Here is a 24,211-nt window from a genome sequence, read left to right on the forward strand (position 1 = left end):
TTACGCTAAATGCCGCGCAGACAGACCCAGATGCAGCCCTTTCTCCAAAGAATTTACAAGCTAAATAGACGAGAGAAGAGACCTGCTCCTGCGTCCTTCTCTCCTGGCGTGGGTACATAGGTGGCTCTGTGCTTCGGCTGCGAAAGGGCTGTGGCTCCGGCCTCAGAACGGGGGAGGTGGGCAGGCAGCAGGAAGGCGGTAACTCGCCTCTCCCTGGCTTCTCATCCGCAGGCAGCAGGAGGGTCCCCAACAGCGGAGCATCACGTTGTGTTAGGGAGAGACCTGCTCCTGCGTCCTTCTCTCCTTGCGTGGGTACATAGGTGGCTCTGTGCTTCGGCTGCGAAAGGGCTGTGGCTCCGGCCTCAGAACGGGGGAGGTGGGCAGGCAGCAGGAAGGCGGTAACTCGCCTCTCCCTGGCTTCTCATCCGCAGGCAGCAGGAGGGTCCCCAACAGCGGAGCATCACGTTGTGTTAGTTTTGTCCTGGGATCTGCTGGGCTCCACCGTGGCTTCCGTCACTGGAGACGAGCTCAGATCTTTCCGGGTAGCAGATATCCAGCTCCTGTGGTAAACACTACAAGAAAGGCGGTGGTCTTGGTGCGATACTTTCCCCCGGTACACGCTTTCAGCACTGCTCGCCTGCCCCACGTTCACTGCAAGCAGGACTGTGCCAGACTGGGGTGGCCAGCCCACCGAGAGGTGCTGTTGTGGAGCTGTGCTGGATGCTTCAGGAGGCAGCCAGACTGCAGAACACCCTGCTGGAGGCTCGGCCCTGGCCTGCACGTGCTTGCCCGAAACGGGTTTTTTTTGGCAATGAAGAGACGCAGGTGTACTTTCAGCTCATCCAAGCCAGGCAGTGCAGGCCATGGGCTTGCAGCGAGCTGGGGGGCGTGTGTGCACATTATTCCTCCTGCCTCTCTCGGGTTGGGAGAGGGTAGCTGCGGAGTACAGTCCGCTGCCTCTCCAGTTCCAGGCCCGTTACTGAAGACCAGCGCAGCGGTGTAAGACCACAACTGGCAGCAGAGGAGCAGGAAGCTGAAAGCAAGGCTAGCTGCCTTGGCACATGAGTACTCTGCACCCCTCAGCGCAGCAGCAGGGCGTCCTTCAGGCATGACTTTGTAAAGATACAGGAGCAACAACCTTCAGCTGTGATCCCAACACAGGAGGTTCGAAAAAGGAACCACTGAAGGACGAAGCTGCTGCCGTTGCTTCTAAAACGAAGGGTGTCTCAGCCCCCGCTGATGCCAGAGCAAGGGGAGAACGCAGCCGTGTAGAGCCTGATGTGCCGGACTGTGTAGTTTCAGTGTCAGTTCCGTCCTGGACCACGAGCAGTTGCTCGGTTCTAGCTTTCCCCTCCTGCACTGCTGGGCAGGGAGAGCAGCTGGAACGTGGCTGCTCCGAGATGCTATTGCCAGATCTATGCCACCTTGTTCATATTCCGACTCATCTCCCTAAGCTGGCTTCTCCGTGCACTGCCAAGACTTTCTTGCTTGGTTTTAATCTTCCCTTGCTACTGCTCTACACTACTTACAGAGTCAAGGGGATGAAACTAGAAACAAATCCTGAAGCGAGGACAGGACTCCCTTCTTTGTGAATCATTGGTTTCTGAGGCGCTCTGCTGCCTTTCTGGGCAGCAGCTATTCTTGGGGAGAAAGAAGTTCTTATTCTGAGCTGCTCCAGTAGAAAGGGACAAGTAATGGAAGGCTTCAAAGGGAAGGAAAAAAAAAAAGCAAAATTGTTTGGGTTGGTTTTGAACAAAGGTGACAGATACCACAGCTATTCACAGCACAGTCAGCTAGGCAAAGCTGGGAGTAAATTAATTAACAAAACGAAGTTACTTATTCTACTGCATTGCCAACCGAAGAGCTTGGAACAGCCTCCCAGAAGACTGGAAAGAAGCTGGGTGCTCTGAAGCTCGCTGCTTTTTAATAATAAAGAATACACTAGAGGGCATACCAGCCTCTACTTGAGCAAGCCCGTATCTACCTGATCGCACATGGAACCACCCTTCTGCCTCCGGTGACTGAGATGAAGTAATTTAAGAAGCCAAATTTGCAGTTAGCATTCAAAGATTTAAAAATCAACACGTCTCTGCTCTCCCACCCTTCCGGTTCAGTCCTGAAAGCCACAGGCAGCCCCACGCACGGCTGGCGCTGCAGGTACAGGGGAAAGACTCCGCTCGCCGAAATTTCAAACGACGTGAGCTGCCTGGGGAGAGGGGTCTTCATTTAGACTGTGCCGATAACGGGAGCCCTCTCTATAGCTGCTCTTGCTGGATACAAACCTGTATTTACAATTAGGTGTAGCTGCTTGCAAAGTACCCTGATCATTATGGAAAGGAATATGAAATACATACGTACCCACAAAACGAGCGAGCAGGACAATATAGAAAAATAGGATTGAGAACAGCAAGCGAACAGAGTTATGGAGTGTGAGCAACACAGATCAGAAACTTCATACCAGGCAAGGTGGCCTCGTGCAGACGTCGATCAGCTCGGCTGTACGAGGACGCACGTTTCCCAGCCGCTGACCGCACCTCCGAAGCCTGGCATTCGATGCGGGGCACCAGCAGCTTTCAGTTACTGAAGTGCCGAGTTACGCAAATGCTTCACAAACAACTTTTCGGGATTTGGTGGTTATCAGCTGGCCAAGTAGCTGAAAACAGGAGCAATTCAATGTGGCGCAAGAGAAAACAGTTTAGCTGTAGACCAAAGGAATGGTTTTGGCATTCATAAACATGCAGCAAAGAAGTTCTGACGCCGGGTATTCAGTGAATTAAACTGAGATGAGCAGCAATCCACGGGACTTGGAGAAACAGGGGCTAAAAATCAGACAGCCTGTTGTCCAGTGTCAGTTCCAATTGTTTTGGTTTTTTAAACTCCAAACTGGAACTTGAACTAGGGCATTGAAAATCGCTGTTACGTAGATCCCTCTTCAGCGGGCGCTGATCCAGCACGGTACTTCTGCAGCGAAGGGGCCCTGCGAGGAAGGCTCCAGCCCAAACTGAAGTTCCGGGCAGGCACTGAAGTGCCCCGGCGGGGCAGGACAGTGATCTAGACCCGATCCCCAGCGCACGTACCAAGGTGCGATGCCATCTAAGCAGCCTTGCCCATGAATTTTTAGCAACATGTAGCTCTACTAGTGTGGTTTCAGAGGTTATTCTGTACTTGACCAGCAGCTTAACCTGCTGGGACCAGCTCCCCTCCCGTTCCCGAGAACGGGATCACTAGGCGTTAGTCCTGGGCTGAATCGTACCGGTAGGGACTGTTTGCCACCGATCTCCTGGTGCAGGTTCAGCTCACGTCAGCTGGCTGCTGCACGCCAGCCAAAGGCTGCTGTATTTCAACAGGCAACTGCAAAGCTGGTATCACTTCAGCTTACGGGACGCAGATTTTACATTTGGCAAAGATAAAAGTTGTTTTTACGGGAAAATAAATGACAAATTTGTTGTCAGAAACTTAGCCAGGGGAAATCAGCCTTATCAGAGGTCTGGACTGTGACCGAAGGACTGACCTCATCGCCAAGAGCAAAAGAGCTGGGACTGGAAGTGCCTGGTGTGTAGCCCTGAAAATCAGGCTGATGGGAAAGCTGCTTTCTGATCAGAGCCACTCTTTTATCATTCAACGGACTACATCAGTGTAAGTAAGCAAGCATTAGGATTTTGAACGTAAAGAACAAAAGAGGAGGTTGGAACAGTGGGAACAGGTACAGCAGGTGGCAGGAAGCCCAGCACTTGTGCCAGGAGACTGTTCCATAATCAAGTCTTAAAGCTCACTTGCTTAGAACAGCATGGGTGGCTCACCACCCTTTTTACCGAGGAGCTGGATTTGACTGCCAACCAGGTTCTCAAAAGGATTCAAATGAGCTCCTGCTGCAGATTTGAAGTGACAGAGATCTGCGTGTTTGGCAGCGCAGTTCTCCATACTGAAGGGGCCGAAGCAGCGGCAAGGGGCCGTTTTGGGGATTAAAACACATTGCAAGAATCACGTTCCCCGTTCAACTGGTTGCATGGGCTGCTGGCTTAAATTCAGTAGTGGCAAGTAAGAGACAGCCCAGTTACAGGACATGAATACTCCTGACAGCCTCGAGAGCTTCACTTCACGGAGGTGGACTGCCTCCTTCCCACCCACGCTGCAAACACCGATCTGTACAGTGGTAGATGCGATGAATGGTGCGGGAGCTAGGAGCACTGGGGCCAAACCTCCACCCTGTGCAGGATATTTTTAGCTTCTAGAAGAAATTTGCTTTGGCAAAGGTTCTAAAATATCTTTAGATCTAAGATACAGCCTTACTGTAATATTTTAATCCAATTCTAAGAGATCCCACAATTAATAAACAGGTTTGAGCCAGGAGATTTTTCAATACCTTCTTCTTTTGATCCCATTAAGTACTGCCAGCTCTTCGTAAGTACACACCAGCCTGGGCACGTAGTTTTGTTTTTGTTGTTCCTGAAATGCACCCTTGCCCACCTCAGTATCTGCAGTTTTTTCCAGCAGCAGCACGGAACCAGTAGCTGGAAGCAAAACTTCCTGCAGTCCAGGTGTGGGGAGAGTCTCAGATACGAAACAGACCGCTTCCTACCTGCGTGGATCGTGGAACTGGACGGCTTTCAAAGATCTTCTGGCTTAAAAGCCAGCAAGGAGACGTTATCCCTTTGGTGCTTCTAGTGCACTGAACTGCAGTTTACCTAGAAAGCAGCGCATCCCTGCAATGAAACCCAGGATTCTCCGACACAGAGAGTTTAAGTGCTTAGTGTGCACAGAGACTGCGCAGCCAAACCAGGAAAGTGGTTTGGGTTTGGTTTTTTTTTCCCCCCCAACAAATAAACTTAACCGTACGCATCTCCCCAACTAAATCAGACCAAAAGCAGTCAAACTAGTCTATGTTTTAATGGAAAAGGCCGATGCCTTAACTAAAAAATATATTAAAATACATAAATAAGTTACTGTAAGAAAAATAACTGTTCCAAGGTTATACCTCTGTCTTGCATATACATCACATCCGCACTTAAACTCCGATGCTCTCTCCACGAAGCCTGCTGTCCTTTGGCCTGCATAACAACACTTATTGCCTGATGGCTTAACTAAAATGCTACCTTTGCAATGACTTCACCCTACAGTGGAGCAGGGGACTGAATTAGCCGCTTGTCATTACTGGTCCGTTATCTGCCCGCTGCGTGGCAACGCTGCCTCTGTGCGACTGCTGCTCCTCCAGTCATTTTAAGAAGAGGCTGTTCCCACACACATTATCCTGAACAGCATGTTGAAGTTGTTGCTCCTTATTGCGTCCCGACAAGCACTGATCACTTGGGTTTTAGGTTTGCCAACTGTAAAGAGAAAAAAAGGAAACAGAAAAAACACGTCAGTCACTGAGTAAGGAAGTGGTAAAAATACTTATTTGATCCAGTCTCAGAATGTAGGGGTTTCTTTCAAGTATTTTTTAAGCTCACAGTGAAATGCCACCTTTTTTCCAATACGTAAATAAAATCCTTTCTTTAAAGAAGAATCGTCTGTAGCTCTATTATAGGAGAGCTTAAAGGACTTGTTGAAAGGAGAATGCTATAAATAGATAAAAAAATAGCTCCTTCCCCAAAGACCTACAGAACTAATAATATAGAGGAATAGCCCTGCTTAAGTTGATAGGTTGTTTTTTTAAAGCAGAATTATAAATTAAGAACTGAAACACTACTTCAAAAATGTTTTTTAAATTGTGTTCAACAAAACTAGCAATTTCTATACCATCTAGAAAGCTGGAAACTGCTTTGAACTGTTCTTTCTGAACAGCTGTGATCCCAGATGATACTGGACACTCACAGCTGACTGTCACAGGCAACTGGCTATGACTGAAAAATGAAAGATTACTTCTACTAATTTAGCTTCAGGCCAAAAAGCCTAAAGTCACTTAACTAACCCAGCTGGCCTCCGAGACACATCCTATCTGCCTCAGTGGGATCCAAGACCCCCCGTTCCCTCCAAACACACATACTTACCACGTAACCGCCCAGCCCTCTGGATTGCCTGATTCACAGCTTTCAGATTATTCAACAGCTCCGTGTGATTGTTGCAACGAATTTTGTATTGATTTATTAAATCTCTGTTAAGATCATACAGCTCGATGTACCGTGTCTTCATGTTTTTCCTGGGGGAACAATCAGTCCAGTTATTTGAATCTCTGGCGACAAGAAAGTCATTCCTGGTTTGTCAATACAAAGGTGTAGAGATACATGGTTGTGATGGCCACCACGGTTACCTGCATGTCTGCCAGCTACAAGACAACAGACTTGTCTAGACATGTTGGTTATACTCATTATTTTACTGAAAAAAAAAAGGGTCTATTTTTGCAGTTATTTTATCCGGCAACCCAAAGAGGAGATGCCACTTTCCCCAGTGAAAGTAACACCGCTCTGCGTTAGCTCAGGCCTCTTTACTGCTGCTCTTGACAGTAAAGATAGGACATTAGCAGGAGAACACAGCAAGTCAGAGTGAAGGACTGACACCTAAAATTTCTTTCTTGGTGTTCTCAAAAGTTCACACACCACAGACAGCTTTTATTGCCTTCTTCCCTTGTTGTATCTTTTCTAATTATCTCACCATGTTGAGGTTGATTCACCCCACCTGCTCCATGCTAAGCCTCTACCTCTGCTCTTTTGTCTTCCCCAGACCGGTTTTCCACCTAAAGAACAAGACAAGGCTCAAGGAGAGCTCATGGTGGGACCAGCAAAGGTACCAATTCCACATCAAGAGCTGTAACTAGGCAACCCCTGTATCACACAAATGTTCTTTTGTGCTCTTTTCTGCCTGAAAAGCAGAGACTGGCCGTTCTAACCCCGAAACACACAAGCTAAGCAGCAACTGCTCACATGTCTCCCAGGAGTCGTGCGTCTTCCGCCTGAACCAGCATGCTGCGGATGAGGTTGGAGTGTTCAGCCATGTCGGCAGTGAGCCTCTGATTCACCGCGTGGTGTTCATCCACCTGTCCAAGGCAAACAGGCATGAGAAAGGGACCCCGGCACTCTGGGCATACAGGTAATCGTTTAAGCTAAACCTTGGCCCAGTGTAATACGAAATAACATCCCAACTTAACCTACCAGCATCCCGGGGACCATTCTCCTTCCCCTCACCCCCTGGCTGCCAGAGCGGTACCCTGTCCCCCAGAAGGGGGTGATCAGGCTGAGGTACGGAGCTTGCTCCCTGACCCAAATCCACAGCTCAATCTCCCAGGCAACACATTTACATTATTCTGAACAATCAGCTGCTGGGGACCAAGGGCCTGCTCCACAGAACAAAGAATAAACAGAGAGTTGAGCGTGTCCCGTTGTCTTTGCACAGAATATACAGCAAGCCATCGCTGGCTGATTTCCACGAAGAAGACAAAGCAGTTTAGAGATCCTGACACACAAATGCCCCCAATGACTGCTTAGCTGACAATTTAGGAATGCCCGATGTCTCCTCACCTTGACCAGCACCTTCCGCAGCTCCTCAAAGTACGCAGGGAAATCTGCTTCCACCTGCAAATCCTCGATGGCCAGAAAGGAGGCCATTGACTGGATAATGTCACCAGCCAGATCAATATCATCCGTGTTGATGGAAATCTGTCAGAAAGGAGAGGAAGCACTTCAGCGCTCTTCCATGCCAAAACATCTCCCAGAATTGCCCAGCAGGACTGCCTCTCCAACAGTTACTCAGGCTCAAAGCAGTTCATTCCATCAAGAGGCAAAAATTGCTGCATGAGCAAGCTCTACGGCTTTAAGTAGATAAGGAGACACTGATTTCAAAGGGGCTTTTATTCAGGCCTGGGGCAGAGAGGCATCCGTGCATACAGGACCAGCGCAAACGTTACAGGCAGCCTCTGTGCCTCAAATTATGGCTCCCTGAAACCATTCTGCGTGGGAACAAATACCTTCCTACAGATCTGTAGGCTAAGCAGTTTTCTTCATTAACTGGCCCTGGAATTTTACCCACTAACAGTAAGCAGACCCAAAAGTTTCCAAAAACATCCCTAAAACATGAGTACTTCCTCTGCCTGTTCACTCCTTCATTTTTACTTCCTCGTGTTGGCACCACCCTTAAGTTTCACTGCGGTATAATTAAACGGGTGTTCCCCTTGTCCGTGAAGGTGCTCACCTCTCCGCCGGGCTTGATTTTGATGGAGAGCTGTCCTGCATTACGAAGGGAAGTGAAGCAAACCTGAAAGGGAGCGCTCTGAAACTCTGCGTCCTCTGGTAGCAAGAAGCTCTGATTCAGCCACATAACGACCTTGCAAAAATAAAATGAAGAGCATCAGCCACCACGTGTGTGGAAAGCCTGGAGAACCACGCGATGTCCCTGCATGCGATGTGCACCAGGGCTCTCCGCTTAGGGTACCTTGGAAATTTCGTTTACTAAATTTCATCCCCTAAACCCACATCACGAACTTGTTAGAATGGGGGCAGTCGACTCCCTGCTCCAAAGCTGAATATTTGTAAGAAAATCAAATCCAACAACCAGAGACTACAGCCCAAAGTCAAAACAAAAGCCCAGGCCTGGAGACCGGAGAAAGCTGGGAAGCAAGGCTTGGTTCTACTGCAAGAATTTAAAGGAAAGTTTCATTTCATCTTGGTTTTTGCCTTGGCCATTTAATGCAGTAAAGGTCACGGAAATATGGCAGAACCCTATTTACGAGAGAAATGACCCGCTCCAATTACTGCCATCCCACAATTCAGATCTTTTAGAACCAAAGCTACAGCGCTGCTGCTCATCTGTTGTGAAACCGAGCCATTATCGGGGCACTGTACTGCCTTCTTCCTGTTCTCTGCCCATTTACAAAACCTATCACTCGCTACAGGGCTCCTGCTGCTGGCACTCCATCAGCTGTCACACAGCAAACAATATAATATCTGAAACGCCTCACGTTCTCTGGCCATTAGTTCCTGCAGCTGCAGGAATTCCTGAAGCAGGGAATGCCTCAACTGAGGCAAAGTTAAAGAAGGAAAAAAAGCACTGAGTCAAGCTGTAATACACAGACTCCAAAGGCCAGCAGTGCCGTTCACTGCATAGTTTTTCCTTTGCTCTCGGAAATCTCAAGCTAATTGCAAACCCTCCACCTGCAGTACCCGTACACAGGACCGGGAAATAGGAAGCAGAGCAGAAACTCACCCTTTGCGGCCTCTCATTCGTTGCACAGTTAACAAAGCTCAGCGGCTCCGTGGCCGAGTCCGGGCTGCTCAGGGCATACATGGAAAAGCGGGGAAGCTGTCTTGTCAACTCAAATACATGGAACTGTGTGCTGGAAGCAATCCAAAGGAAAAATAGAGACAGTTGCTAACATACCAGGGATTCACCTATTGCAATGGTTCCTGGTCCTTTTTTACCCGGCTACTGACATCAGCAGCTTCCAGCTATGTAATCAGCTGCTTACCGTTTCCCAGAAAAAACACTGGAACTTGGAAATTCCAGGCTTATCCCATCACGAGGTTGAATGATTCCTCCCTACTGCCTACATTTTCCATAATCCTGCCTATGAAATACATTCTCTAGGCTAACGCATTTAAGATCTTACTATGTGATTGAATATTTTCTTCACAGGTTCAGTGAAGTCTTATTAAAAGCAGTAATAAAGACAAATAGAGAAAACAAAAAGGGAATTCAGTCCCGTACATTCTTCCTAGTTCTCAAAATATGCCTCCCTGTTCAGGGAAAGGAGGCTGCTTCCTGGGGCACTGCCAGTTCTGGCAGATGTGAGCAGGGAGAAAGTTGGTGTCAAGTGTATATGAAGAGACATTTTATTTCTATGGGAAACTGGAAAAGTGTTGTCTTGAAATCAGGCATATGCTACTTTCTACTTGCCTGGAAGACAAATGGGTTCAGGGTTACTTCGTAGCTTGAAAGACACCACTGTGCCTCCAGGCCTGCTGAAGTACTTCGTCCAGAGCAGCCACCATTCAGGGCCTGAAGAGGCAGCCACTCAGAGCAGGCAGCCCGGATACGGCCTCCACCTCTCCCGGCTCCCTCCAGAGACCCACAATAAGGCATCTCCTGGACAAGAAATGCTCGCTGTTCCCCTAAAGGCAGAGCCGGAGCACAGCAGGTCCCAGCGACTCCAGAGCATTTAGACTTTGTCTGGCAAAGAGCTCAGCATCACAAGTACACGGGTGTTTTTAAGAAAGCATTCCAGCTCTCCATCTGGTAACAGAGAAGTGGGGCACCAGGGAATTAACAGTGCACTTCCCATGGGACAAGCACGAAGCCGCATCATTGCTGTTTCCTGGTCACACAGTTAGCTCTGGAGACCAGCAGAGATCACAACACAAAACTCACCTGTTCCTGTAACCCACAAAGGCTTTGATGTGCAAATCCACAGGGACATCTTTGGGTGGAGTAAGGGGAACACGAACACAACCGGAGAGGTTCTGGAGACTGGGATGTACCACGTGGCTCTCTCCTTCAAATATGCCTTCAGCGAAGATCAGCACAGCACGGATGATTGTGTCTTAGCAACAGGAAGAAAAAGCAGTTCCTTAATTAACAGCTGTCCTCTGGCAACAAACCACCACTGTTTTCAGAATTAAGCACAGTCAACTCTTTACACCCCTCCTCTGAATTGTTAAAATATCCCAGACGACCAGCAATACCACAGCTGGACCGGACTGCATCCTCAGCACGCCTGGTGCTAGCTGAATTTGCTAACTTGGGGTAGTTCCAGTTTTGCGTGTAAAGCCAGCTGAGGTTCAGCTGCATTCATGCAACACCCTCACTAACATGGCTGTAGGTTAATGTTTAGAGTCAACACAAGGAGTGTTGCAGGGATCACCAAGACTCATTTCATCCAAGTTAAATGCTAATTGCCTCGGAAAATTACACATAACAAGAAACGAATTCCATCAAACTCCTCTCCCCTGAGACCCATATCAAAGGAACACAGCTTGATTCAAAACTCTGTGAAAGGAAAGCAACCACAAAGGGGAAATTACAGACAATAAAGGGGAGACAGGCAAATCGTCAGCTAAATATAACTAAGCGTTTGCATGAATTTACATGAGATAAATGTCGCTCGTAGCAGGTTACCACTCACCATTTGTGGTGGAAATACACAGCTCCACATGGGCAGACTGGCTGTCAGTGCCCAGATTAACCGAGAGGGCTGTCTGGAGTTGGGTATTTGCTGGAATCACACCTCTCTGCCCATCAGCTTCCTTCAATTGAGTGTTCAGCTCAGCCTGTTGCAAAACACATACCCTTCAGTATCAGAATTTCAAGATTTTCATTCAAGCAACCTAGAAACATACACATAAGTCAGTTCTTTCTTCTTGCAGGAGAAGGTTGTATTACAGCAATTCCCAGACACTTCACATCGCTACGAACAGCGGCTGGATTAGGCATGGAGCTGTGGACACCTGTGCTACAATTTGTTCAAGTGCTTTATTGTCGATAGAGCTCGGCTCTGCACCCAAACCTTTATTCAGAAAACGACTTAACATATATTCAATTTTAAGCACAAGCTTATATAATTCCATGCTTTTGCTATGGTGGTCATTTACTGTTCAAATGTGAGTCTGATCTTTCCTCAGGCTATTTCTGCACCTTCACCATCAAGCCACAAGTGCGCTTCCTACACCCTGGCAGTGCTCCCATTCACCTGATCCTCTCAAACAATCCCCTCTGACCCCCGAGCTGGTTCATCCATTGAAAATTACAATTTGCAGTCATAAGCCAAAGCACAGGGCTGAACAGAAGCCAGCTCCAAGCACAACTGCTCTGGCAAGACAAAGGAGCAAGGAAAATGTTACTTATTAAAATACAAAAAGCAAGTTCTGAACTTGCACAAGGAGCAAGCCAGATGCAGAAGCAGGAATCCCCAGTAGACAATCTTGCTGCATCCTAACAGGTTACAGCTCTGACTTGTCTGGACTGCCCCACGACTGCTTCCCAGATTGCTCCTGATTTAAAGCAATAGAAAGGTGTGTTCTGGCCCTACACGTTGTTTAAGTAGTACCTTTGCATTTTCCTCATAATTTCTTAATTCCAGCAGCAGATTTTGTTTCTTTTGACTAAGTTCTCGGATCAGATCCTGCTCAGCACTTGTATCCATTAGGTTTCCTTTCATCTCCTCACCTCCTGGCAGATAGCCTCGGACTGTACAGAAACAAAACATAGCCAATTTCAGCAAAGCCTTTCACAGCCTCCCCAAAACTTTAGTTTCTGTAACAAGACCCCCTTGTACCACCTCAGCAGCAGACACTGATTCTGGTCTTCAGCTGGTACCATTCAGCTGAAAACCTGAGCATTGATTTACACCCAACAGGGGCTTTGACTTTCCTGGTGATCAGAATTTCCAACCTGTCTTTAAGCTGTCTTCACCTGACCAGACAAGTGCAGCGCCCGGTCCTGTTGCGAGAGGATTCCCACTGCAATCGTTCTTTCAGGTCCTTAGGTGAGTTTGCAATTATGCAAAATTAATAAAATGTGTACCTGGATTTCTAGAGCTGGTCAGAGGAGTTGTTACTGTCTGGAGTTGACTAAGTCACTGTCAATCAGCCAGCAAACAAGATTTACCCACATTAGTTTTTCCCCAAATCAAGGGATACTTCACTTCAAGGGGTAAGACCTGTTTTCCAGTAGCTCAGTGGAGCACAGAGTTATGAAAATATCTCCAACTGCCTGTGGAGACAGAAGAGCTGAACAGATGATGAGACAAAGACACTTGCTATAAACTTCCATTTTGCTTGCGGGCTGTGTGCTCTGGTTGCAGCTGACAATGAAAGCCAGGGACAAAAATCTTATACCTGCGAAAAATATGCTGCCTGACTATGTAACCCCAGTAAAAAGTTGCAGGGAACTTGAAAAGCATTTAGCACGCACACTGTCCTCCGATGAAAGGACCCGCTTTATTATTTCTGAGTGAATCATTCATTTAAGATGAGAGCAAGACAGAAAACGCACTGAAACACAGAACAACACCTCTTGTGAAAGGATGCTGGCCCGAAACAGAACTCTAAGGACAAGGACTATGAGAATGCATTGCCCACGTAAGCCCAACAACAGGGCTATTACTATTTAATAATGCCTAGAGGCTCCAGCCTAAAGGGATCCCCATTGTGCCAAGGTTTGTTTATGACGTGCCCATCAGAAAAGCATCATCATGTTCAGCGATACTAACCCACACAGCTCTGCTAGGACAAGGTATCTTCAGAACTGTGTACAACGTTCCTGTTCTGTAAGCTTGGGAAAAAGGTTTACATGCTGAAGCCCAAGCGCAGCACATCCCCACAGCCTGTGATTAAGACAGACAGCAAAACACTGTGCTATTTAACAAGGACAGGCTTTTGTTCCAAATGGGTTGTGCCAGACCTGCTTGTCTCAGGCCACTGACGCCAAGCAGTCGGATAATCACACCAGTGTCTTTCCTGGAGCCATCCCTGTAAATTCATGCTGAGCCTATTCAAATAACCTGGGATCATATTTGTTTCCACTCACAGTAACCAGGTCTGACTTCTTGAATGCATGGCGGGATAAATCCACCAGTTCTCCAGTCTCAGGATAGCATTTTCCAGGAAACAAAGGGCTGTTAACATCTAAAATTTCTAATATAAAAACTATTAATCTTTAGAAGAAAACCAAAACACACACCCCCCTTAGCTCTCTCAACCCTTTTACCCACTGTAAAGCGACCAAAGAATTATCATATAGGAAAAAAGATTTCCTATACATTCATCTATAATAATGTTGCCTGAAGAACCACAGTCTGTACTGAATATAGTTATCTTTGCAATATTAGGATGGGACTTCTTCCGTTAGGCAAATGAATTTTGATGGCTTCTTGGATCATAATGAAACACGTACTGACTATCACAGAGAAGGCAATATTCAAAATCCTGTTTGCAGATAGCGTAACTCAAAATTCCCTTAACTTTGCATAAAGCAAAGAGAATTTGGCACACAAAAATGCCTATGGAACCAAAACAACGTTTAGCTAATCTGAGATGATGTGATGTGCCTGATATTATTGTATATTAAATTAATATCCTGAACAATGCTCTTACCTTCACCGTCAACTGAACAGCAGATTAACTGGGTGCTCCCATCCATTCTGTAATCCCCCTCCACCACTCCTGCAATTGAGGAAGCAAAGTTGTCCTTAAAGATGACCTCCCCAGTTCGGTCACTGCGTGCATCAACCTGGAACAACAAAGAGTTCCAAGGCACAACATGAACAGAAACAAAATACGTGCCATGCCGTACTCTGAGCTGTTAACCGAAAGCCAGCTCTGCTCACGGAACTGCAGGTGAGCTTGCAGCTCTGCTGATCAGACCACCACACACGAAAAAAATCCCATCACAAAATAACCTCTAGACAGGCTCAGCTCTTCAGAGATGCTTCCCTGAGTTACAAACAAGAGGAGGGAAAGAAGGGGACTGCATGTCTGCACTGGGAAGGTTATGCACACATGAATGCAATGACAGGACTAAACCAGAAATAACCTTAATGCAGTATTTACAATCTCTCCTCTTAGCTGCAGCCCTTGTGTGGTGAATTATCTTTATACACGAATACCACAACCTTTAATTATCTTTCATTGGAGAAGAACGGTGAGGGGGGCTCAGTTCCGTGCAGCGTGTCTTTTCCAAAGCACGGGACCCAGCATTACTCTTTCTAGGAGCTAGGGACTGTTTCAGACCAACAAGGAGGGTAGAGACTGCCAGTGAAAAAGAACAGAAAAAGGAGTAAAGCAAGGAGAGGTTCTCTCTCTAACAATGTTATACACCTAATCCAACATAAGTTGCAACATATCTGGGCTCTAGACTGCCAGCTTGATATGAAGTTAATTAAATTCCCCCAGGCTAATGAGAGTAATGAGAGGTGTGAAGAAAAAAGCATAGCTTTACAAAAAAAACACTGGCAAGCTGCGTCCAGGAGAGATGTGGAAGTCGGTTCCCCCTTGGAAGAGGTGGAACCGAACAGTCGGTTCTGGCAAAGGGGAATACCAAGCAACAGGCTTAAGAGACCAGGAATGAGCTGTATAGAATGCCTTTACATAAAATTAAATAATGCTTGATTAATCCTGCCAGAGTCAAGACTGACGCTGCTCTCCTGTTACATAACCGCTTTGTCCTCCCTGTAGTCTGAGAACATTCAGGAAACGTCGCAGAGGATTATTAGCATGTGCTCAAGACACAGCTGAAAAGAGACACTCAAGAGCTCTAGGATGTGGCATGTGAGCTCTGCTACCATAGAAACAACCTACCACTCCTTAGCAATTGACTCTGCGCTAAGCAGAGGAAGCAGCTTTTCTCTGATCTTGTGCTTGGCACAGGATTCACCAGCCAAACTAGGTTTACTGCAGTAGTTCTTCAGCACTCGGTTTTCAACAGCCTTTTTAGTTTGTTGGCCGTTCTCCTTCAGACAGCTTAAGAGCCTTGTTCAAACACAGCTTCCAGATTTACAGCTCCTCATTTCCCCCCTGTACAAACTCACCTTTCCATTGGACCAGCCAGTGATCAACTCGCACACACCATCAGAGTTCAGGTCAAACGCATGTATGCTCATTGCTTGGTTTTTAGACTGAGGACAGAAAGCAAAGAACAAATCAAGCTTGGGTACGTTTTTGAAATTGCAGATGCTTAACACATGTAAGACACTGGAGTATGAGTCTACAGAGATTACAGAAAGGAACAGAAAAATGTCTCTTAATAGGAAGTTTGAGCATCACTATCTGTAAGGTCACACACCTCTCTGAAATCTTAGCCCTTGCATTACAAATCTAGTCCACTGCTCTCAAAGGGATCTTTCCTTTAAATACATTTTCATCCAAGCAGATGATTAGAACTCACAAAAACAAAGTGTAAAAAGCCAAATTCTCTAGGGGGGGAAAAAAAAACAAACTAGGGCTTCAACTTTGTCATAAAATGAGACCACTGAGGAAAGCCACCGGCCTTATCCTGCCGCCTCCCAAGGAATCCTTTCACTTATGACTATTACATAGACTGTTCTAATCCGTGTTATATTAAGAATATTAAAATGAGCGTCAGGAAAGGATCTTGGCCAGTATGATTTGCTGCAGCAGCAAATTGCTCTGGATGTGAAAAATTGGCTTCGAGCGTAGACAATGCAAGATTAATTCAGTCTCTGAAAAACAGTTTATTGATTCAACAATACAGCCAGAGGCATTTTCTAACAATGCACTCAAATTTCTCTGTGGCATCTCTGTTGCTTAAGCAACCCTGCAAAGCTGAACCATCCCTAGTTGTACTGTTGTACCAGTGTTGTTTAAGCCATGGCCAACAGTCCCAAAAGCACTGAAGGAACTGAGATGGTATTAATTTTGCATCTATCTATAAAAATAGGTATATTTTGTAAGAAAAAAAATTACATTAAGTGCTATGCTCAGTAGAAAATTTCAAATTCATCTAAGGAGTCAGGATAACATCAGAACGGCCTGAGATTAGGTACCAAATCTCCTAGCAGCCTTCAAACTTTCTGTGATGATTGATATTCTAATATTGGACTAACCTTAATCCTCCAGTAGCGGGCTGTCTTGTCGTAAACTCCGACCGTCCCATTAGAGAGAGCGTAGCCAAACCGACTGCCGTACATGGGGCTAAGTGCAGTAATAGTCTTGTGGGGGGAAAGGAGGGAGGGAGAGCGTACAGGAGTGAAAACTTCTGCATCTTCAGGTAACAGAGAACAGACTATACAATCTCTCTACCACATGAACTGTACACTACTTAAATGGTAAATAAGTCTATTGTAGGAAGCATTAAATACTGAAGTAACTATTTTAAAAAATCAGTTTGAAAGCACCAAAGGCTTTGTAGGATTTCCTCACGCAAGCTGCATTGCCAGCGCTAAGATACGCTTCAGCAAAGATTGCAGAATTGCCCTCCAACTGTGTACTTTGACCAAGTACTATCTTAAAATCAGTTTGAAAGCACCAAAGGCTTTGTAGGATTTCCTCACGCAAGCTGCATTGCCAGCGCTAAGATACGCTTCAGCAAAGATTGCAGAATTGCCCTCCAACTGTGTACTTTGACCAAGTATTTCCTACCACAAGCAGCAACACAACTGCTCATAGGATTCCCGTGGTCATCAGTGCTAACACATTATCCCTGAAAACCTACTCCAAACACAGAACATTCCTTAAAGCTTCAGGAGCTGAGGATGCTAAGGAGTGCAACATTACATGGGTTAGGAAAGCCCCAGAGATATTTTTGGTAGAAAACCTTTGCCCAAGATTAGCGAGATAAAAATTAACAGCTCCCACAGTTGGGACTTTTTCTGGAACACAATTAGAACACCAGGTTAGGTATTACCTGAATAAGTAACAGCTCCAGGGAAAGACCCGAGAGTCATAACTCAGCCTGTTTCTCACTCCTTTTAAGACCCATTACCTTACAATTCTTCATTGAGCTAAGGCTCTGAGTGCTTGGGAATGCAGGTTTTTCCACGCACTAAGACTACAGATTTTAATGTCAGGAGGAACAATTGCAATCGTCTGTCTGGTCTTCTGTACAACGTAGCATGGGAGACTTCTTTAAATTAAATCCTTCACAAATTTCTTAAACTCAGTTGACTGCTCCTTGTTGTTGGTTTTTTTTACCATAAAACATTGTTTCCAAACCCTTTACCCTTCCGTCTGACAGATCTTCTCCAAAGCCTTTCCCAAGTAACAATACCCTCTGAATTGCAAGCACCCAGTAAGGACAGAAGACCCCAGCAACAGTCAACCTCACAAAGGCAGCAATACTCCCTTTAATACCTGATTGTCCATTTATAAATTCAAGAATCACAACAGTCTACAGTTTCAGTTTCACCAGAGTGACTAAACGCAGAAAATGCAAACTATTCAAGTCTTCCAAAACAAGCACAATGTATAAAGCCACTGTTCCCCGAATTCGCCTTCTTAAAGGAAAGGTTGAGGTGCAGCTGTGCTCTTTTAAATTAGAACAGCAGGGTTGTAACAGGCCTCTAAAGACTCCTCCGGTGTGAATTTAGAACAATTCTACTGTGGATCTGGAAATAAACCATACAAAAGAGCGATGGACCTTTAGCTTCCCTTTAACCAGAAATCACAACATGACTCTAGACTGGCTACTGTACAGACAGCAGAACGTATTATAGGCCCAGTTCTAATTCTAGCTATAGCAACAGCTTCCTCTCCTAGAACACTGCCCGGATTTGTCTTTCATCGCTCTTCCTAAGTGGTTTAACAGCTAAGCCTTTTAGTCCCAACTTGGGCAGCGGGGAGACCTCTGATCTTCAAGGACAAAGGTCTGTAGTGTGTCCTTACTCTACCCTGGGCCCAGAAGGGTCATGAGAAGGCTAAGGAAACTCCTAAACGCAATGACAAGGGTATTTTTCTCCCTTCCAAGCAACCAAAATTTAACAGCGGGGATCTCAGTTCTTAAGCTAAAAAGCAACTCCCACACCTTTTAGTTATCCATCTGAAAACCTGTCTGCCCCATATTTTACTTTAGGCACTGCAAAGGTGCAGCTCTGTTTATACAGCCAGCGTGTAACTTCATCTGCAATATAAACCTCCCGTTTTGCCTGGGCAACCCCCTTCTACCCTGCCATGTGCCATCTGGATACACACAGGGGCAAATTACTTCATCACAATTGTGTCAACGCATTTGAGGAAAACCGTAGAAGACATTCTTTTGCTCAGAAGGCACCAAGAGCTTCGATCACAATCCAGTAACTTTAATCACCTTTGGACAGGGCCCTGACTGTCAGTCAAGCAATAGTTACTTTTCTCAACTTGGTGAAAGGTTTGTAAACAGAGCAAGCAAAAAACCCCGTGCATAATGAAAGACTTTATTAAACTCTAACTTTTGCAGTTCTAGCAGAATAGCTATTGTGCTAAATAGTTAGGTGACTATTTAACTACACAATAAATTTGAACCAGAGAAGCTTTCCCATACACAATACTTTTAGCTCCATCAGCAATTATAAGAAACATTAGCTAGAAGTAATTTACCTCTGTCTCTGACATTTCTGCCACGATCTCATCTTCTTTAAACACCCGGATGTCAAAATCTTCAGAGCCAACAAGAAGCTAGGGGAAAAAAAAAATAAAGTCTACCTTAAAAATAGTTATTCAAGCTAAGGAAATAAAAAAGACATACTCCAGGACCCAGAGGGCAAATAAATATTCCAAGTCCAAGCAATGAAGGGATTTTAACAGCTGTATGAAAAGTTGCCAGTGGAACAAAAGGCACCCTCTGTCAAGACAAGATTTCAGAAGTCTCCTGTTGATCAAGTATTAGTTATACCTTTTTTTGTCAAGCTAGGCTCTACAAAGGCATAGTGAAATATCTGGGGTAGGAATGAGAAAAGATACTTTGGAACATCAGGGCTCTGCTGTTTTCTTACTGTAAAAGATTCAGTGTTATAATTTGTAACTGCAGTTATACACATCAAAAATACTACGTTGCCTGTGTTGGAGCAGGAGGCCTGCAGCTCAGTTCTGACTTGTACTGCATGGGTTCAGAGAAACAGCAACTCCCAGTTACCAGCCTGTGAGCAAACAGCTGGGGGGAAAAAAAAATCATTGCTTAGCACTGAACATCCCTCATTTAAAAAACCTCAAAACCAATGAATGCAAGTATCAAACCATCACTGCTCCTCCAACCTAAATGGTGGCTGCCACTACTGCAAAGCATGGGTAAAATCAGCTTTAACTTGATCAAAACGACTATACAAATAGGACATCAGCACTGAATTGGGTCTTCTGCATTCTCATTCCTTATCGTTTCTTACATCTTCGTTCTTTTCCTGTTTCCTAGTTGGGCAGGTACAAGGTATTAACTGAAAAGAAGCCCCGTGGAAAAGCACTTTCTGAAGATGGTGACAAGTCACGGCTTCTATTTTGCAAATTGAGAAACCAAATAACAGATCTGTTTAGTGCCCTGCCCATAAAGTCATCCATCAAACCAATGACAAACAGAATTATAAATGAAAGTTTAGAACCTGGTAGTACTTTTCCCCACTGGCACCGATGAGTTGTCCATCTTTACTTGGCAGAATAGACACAAATCCATATTAAAGTTGGATTTTTAAAAAGATTAAAGGCTTTTTTTTCTTCCAAAGTAAAGATGCTTCAAATTACAACAAACTAAATTACACCAAGCTAAGCTTACTGTAGCTATTGCAATAATTTACAACAAATAACATATGTAAGAGGTACAGATTTCTTGACAAGTCGCAACTACCAGCAAAAGCGACCAGCTAAATGCACAGAATCCTGAAACAATTACTGGTGATGCTGCATTTCCCAGAGGTGCCTAGAAGATTTTTTTTTTCATTAGTTTGATTCAACCCGTCCACCTCAGTGACTTTCATTCCACTGGACTAGAATTCGAAAAAGCAAGGAGAAAGTTTTTCCCCCCCAAGACTCTGGCAAGATTGGAGAAAGTAACCTGTATCAGTCTAAAATCCCGAGGAAGACAATGACTACAACAAATTAGTTTTGTTAGCTACTAAATGACAGAAGCATATTCACGCAGTTGTAAAATCAGTCCATTTTACATGTAGACATGTTTTTACTGGGGAGGGAAGAACGGAAATGAAGCTAGCGCACCCATTTATCAGATAAGACACAAAGTGATAAACAACAATTTAAAAAGATGTTTCTGTGCATTTTCTCAGAACTTCAATTTTAAACCAGAAACAGTTTCACAAAAGCCACAAATTAAAAAAAAACAAAAACCAACAAATCACTAAAAAAAAGAATCACCTAGATAATTAAGATTAAAAAGAACCCTAAAAAAATCTCAGCAAAAGCATGCTGGGCTAACTGGCAGGGTAAGTTAGTTGGATAATGCATCCAACTCTGCTTAGCTCAAAGTAGCATCAGATTACACCAACTGCCGAGAATGAACCTTTCTCAAGCAGAAAAAAAAATAGCAAAACAACAACAATCACTTAGAAGCAGAAGTGCAAAATATTTACAATTAGTGCCATCAATCGGTTTCCTGGTTTCTGTATCTTTATACACAGTCTCCACTTTCTATAACCACCTCTTGGTATTAAAAAAAAATACACCCTAAGAGAAGCTGTGCAGAAATTGGTTAGAAAACCAGAGATTCTTTCACTTCCTGAAGACACCAATCAAGCAAAGGGTCTGTATCAGTTCAGTATTTATAAAAAACACGTAAAAGGTGTAGAGGCCCTTTACACGTCACTATAAACATTACATAGTCCAAGTAAACATTCCAAACGAGGATTTTTGGGGAACTAAACAGAAAAGCTTAAGTAATAATGATTAAAATTGAAAGACAGATGACAAAAGTAAGTCGTTTTAGCATGGTGATTTAACATTGTTATTTACTTGCATCTGACATATACTAGGATGCCGTTACTTTTCTTAAAGATTCGTATTTATAAGCATGATCCTTCAATTCATTCAGGATGGAAGAACATTGACACAGAGAATGCCATACAAATTCACGACTTCATCCATCCACTGCAGCCTCCATGATCAGAATGGCAGCTGCTTCCTATTGTTTGTCTCGCATCTTAGCAGCAAGATGCTTGTCACAAAAGTTATCTTCACTTTAAATCAGAAAAGCAAAGAACATTTCATTTCCCCATGTCACTATTAAGAAACGGGAGGACTGGATGTGAAAAGAGATTTCTTGATTTTACCAATCTAAGTGAAGCTCTTCACAGCACAGCTTTTTAAGAGCTCACTTTTACATGCAAGATGCTTGCAAGTTGTTTCCCTGAAATTTAAAAAAGTATTTGTAACCATATTCAAGAAATATCACTGAAATAGATGCCTTGCAACTGATGATCACAGGCATTTCGTTGTATTTCCCCTGGTGCAGTTAAAAAAAACGTGAGTGAAGTTTTCCATTACAGCTAGCAATCGATTCACCAAAGCAAGGCACTAACGCTGTAAAGACTCCAGATAGGCCTAGTTTTACACACTCCGAGTAGTGCCAGCGACCAGTGCTGCTCCCTACGCACGGGCTGAGCGTTTGTGCGTGTCTTCGCCGGACCGGAGTCTGAAAAAGGCACAACTTCCACACAGGGACCACTTCAACTGGTAATATAAGTCACTCATATTTGATAACCCCCGTTATTTTTATTATCGTTTCACTATAAGACCATGAAAACAGCTGACTTCACATGGAAATGGTTACAAACCTCAGTTTTGCCATCACCATCGAAGTCACACAGTGCTAATGAACGAACGTTGTCTCCAGTAACCTAAAATGAGAAAGACAGTCCTCAATACTGATGATAGCTGTCAGAAGCTAAACTATTTTTATGATCTCAACTGCAACAGAACAATTGACATAGTCCACATTCAAGCAACATCTGAGTGCACTGAATACACGACCAAAATGCAGTTTAAGGTCTGAGATAAATTAAGAAAGATCAACAACCAAATTAATATTTATCATAAAAAAAAAATATCAAGAGCAATTAGTGCCATTGAGAGAACCTTGTAATAATATCAGAAGCATTACGCGTAGCCTTACTGTCCAAAAAAGGTCGTTTCCTTCATAATCAAAGCCCTGCAGGGCACAGTTTCCACCAATAATAGCAAGTGGAGATGAAATATCTCCCAGCTTTCCAAGAACCATCGCATTGGCTCCATCTGAAACCTACAGAGAAACATCAAAGGAAAAAGAAACGGCAGACAATGAGACATCAGAGTACACAAATCAAAAAGAGAGCTTCCAACATTATCACTATCAGTCTAGCTGAGCTCTGAGTGCCTATCAGATTTCTTAAATTTTGTCTTGCTAGGTGATGCGTGACATATTATGAAAATTTGCTCTCGCACGTGCATACACAGACATGCATCACATTCACGTTTTTCTTCTGAAATACTCCAGATATTCTAAAGGCAAAACGTTCTGAATACAGTAATATAACTAATGCAAAGAACAGAAGCATAATTAATTAACAGTGTAAAAGCTGTGATCTTTAGAATGGAAAGAAAAAGAAAACAATGAAGATACTAAAAAAAGCAGACAGATAAATTAACTTGCCTCTCTGTAAAACAAATCTGAGTTGTTATATACATCGTAAGCCAATAAATTAGTCTGCGTTCCAACCAGAAGACAATCATAACCAAGCTGAGGGTTCAGCACTCCCGAAGCTAGACAAGTGATCCCTTGATTAATGTTGAGAAGAGAAATGTCCGAATCTTGGTTACTTTGCACCATTCGGTTTGTGCTTGTTCTCTGCCCTCGGGCATGAGGATTATGAATAAAAACCTGCAGAAACAAAGATATAAACATTATCACAAAGCATGGATGTGTTTGTATACAAACATGAAAGACTACTGTTTGGATAACAACTGCGATGGGGAAGAAGGGCATTCACTCAACCAAGGTGAGGACAAAAGACCGGGGTTTTTGCTGACCGTACTGTTTCTGAGTTATTCTTTAGTTTTAAACTCTACCAAAAAAGGGAACTGGCAGGAAAAACCCCGCTCCGGCCAGCGGAGTTGTGCCACCATTGTTTGGTTTGTTTCTGAAAAGGGCAACCAGCAAGTCTTCAGAGTAAGGCAAAAAAAGCAAACCAAAGGGAGCAACCACAGACTAAACAAATTATATCATCGTATCCAGCCGGTAACAGCGTTACCGAGAAACCCCAAACATTTAGGACAATTTACCTGGTACCCATCTGTAACCTCCGCCCGTAGATGAACATGCTTAATTTAAAGAGGGGCCTGTGATAAGTAAGTTTTTATTCTCGCTGACCAACACTCAGTCACTGCAATTGTTTGGAGCAGAGTCAGGAGATCACAGGATGTTATGGTTAACAGCCCTTGCTTTATGGCTGTACAGTCTGTCTCTCGAACGAGCCCTTGTTCTACGCTGTTCCTAAAGGCTCCAAAATAAAATTAATCATAATGCTGGGAAACATCACAGATGAACCATGTTTGCACTTACAGCAACCTAAACGCCTCTGCGGGTGTATGCTTCAACCTACGCTTTGTTTACTGGTTCAGTTGTATTTAACCCCCTTTTGTTTGTATTTCAAACTCAAACGGAGCACAGGCAGTGTTTTCTCTTCCCACAAGGCAGCCTTTGCATCAGTTACAGAAACCTCAGCACCGTTCCCTTTGCCAGCACCGTTTCCTTTGCCAGCACGGTAGCAGCGCTACGGCTCGCTGCTGTAACCGGGAACGGCGCGGCAAAACCCGCACGGCTTGGAAAACAATCCCGTCGCCCGCCAGAAAAGGGGAACCTTTCCTCGGCGGCTCGGGCAGCCAGC

General features: G+C 44.6%; 1 protein-coding gene across 1 annotated transcript in view; it reads right to left on the bottom strand.

The window, feature by feature from the left end:
* Positions 1 to 4,158: 4,158 nt before the first annotated feature.
* The window catches only part of BBS2 (Bardet-Biedl syndrome 2), a 29,839-nt gene continuing 9,786 nt past the window's right edge, over positions 4,159 to 24,211 (bottom strand). The window contains exons 2-17 of the mRNA XM_009276796.2: positions 22,978 to 23,205; positions 22,462 to 22,587; positions 22,124 to 22,186; positions 18,951 to 19,028; positions 16,484 to 16,588; positions 15,449 to 15,535; positions 14,016 to 14,151; positions 11,969 to 12,108; positions 11,048 to 11,192; positions 10,294 to 10,465; positions 9,133 to 9,262; positions 8,122 to 8,253; positions 7,452 to 7,589; positions 6,858 to 6,970; positions 5,988 to 6,136; positions 4,159 to 5,324 (exon numbers count right to left, since the gene is read on the bottom strand). Of these exons, the coding sequence (XP_009275071.1) occupies positions 5,218 to 5,324; positions 5,988 to 6,136; positions 6,858 to 6,970; positions 7,452 to 7,589; positions 8,122 to 8,253; positions 9,133 to 9,262; positions 10,294 to 10,465; positions 11,048 to 11,192; positions 11,969 to 12,108; positions 14,016 to 14,151; positions 15,449 to 15,535; positions 16,484 to 16,588; positions 18,951 to 19,028; positions 22,124 to 22,186; positions 22,462 to 22,587; positions 22,978 to 23,205 (2,049 nt within the window). The 3' untranslated portion in view covers positions 4,159 to 5,217. The remainder of the gene's footprint in view (positions 5,325 to 5,987; positions 6,137 to 6,857; positions 6,971 to 7,451; positions 7,590 to 8,121; positions 8,254 to 9,132; positions 9,263 to 10,293; positions 10,466 to 11,047; positions 11,193 to 11,968; positions 12,109 to 14,015; positions 14,152 to 15,448; positions 15,536 to 16,483; positions 16,589 to 18,950; positions 19,029 to 22,123; positions 22,187 to 22,461; positions 22,588 to 22,977; positions 23,206 to 24,211) is intronic.

The sequence above is a fragment of the Aptenodytes forsteri genome, unplaced genomic scaffold, assembly GCF_000699145.1.
Source record: "Aptenodytes forsteri isolate BGI_AS27 unplaced genomic scaffold, ASM69914v1 Scaffold33, whole genome shotgun sequence".
In the NCBI taxonomy this organism is placed as follows: Eukaryota; Metazoa; Chordata; class Aves; order Sphenisciformes; family Spheniscidae; genus Aptenodytes; species Aptenodytes forsteri.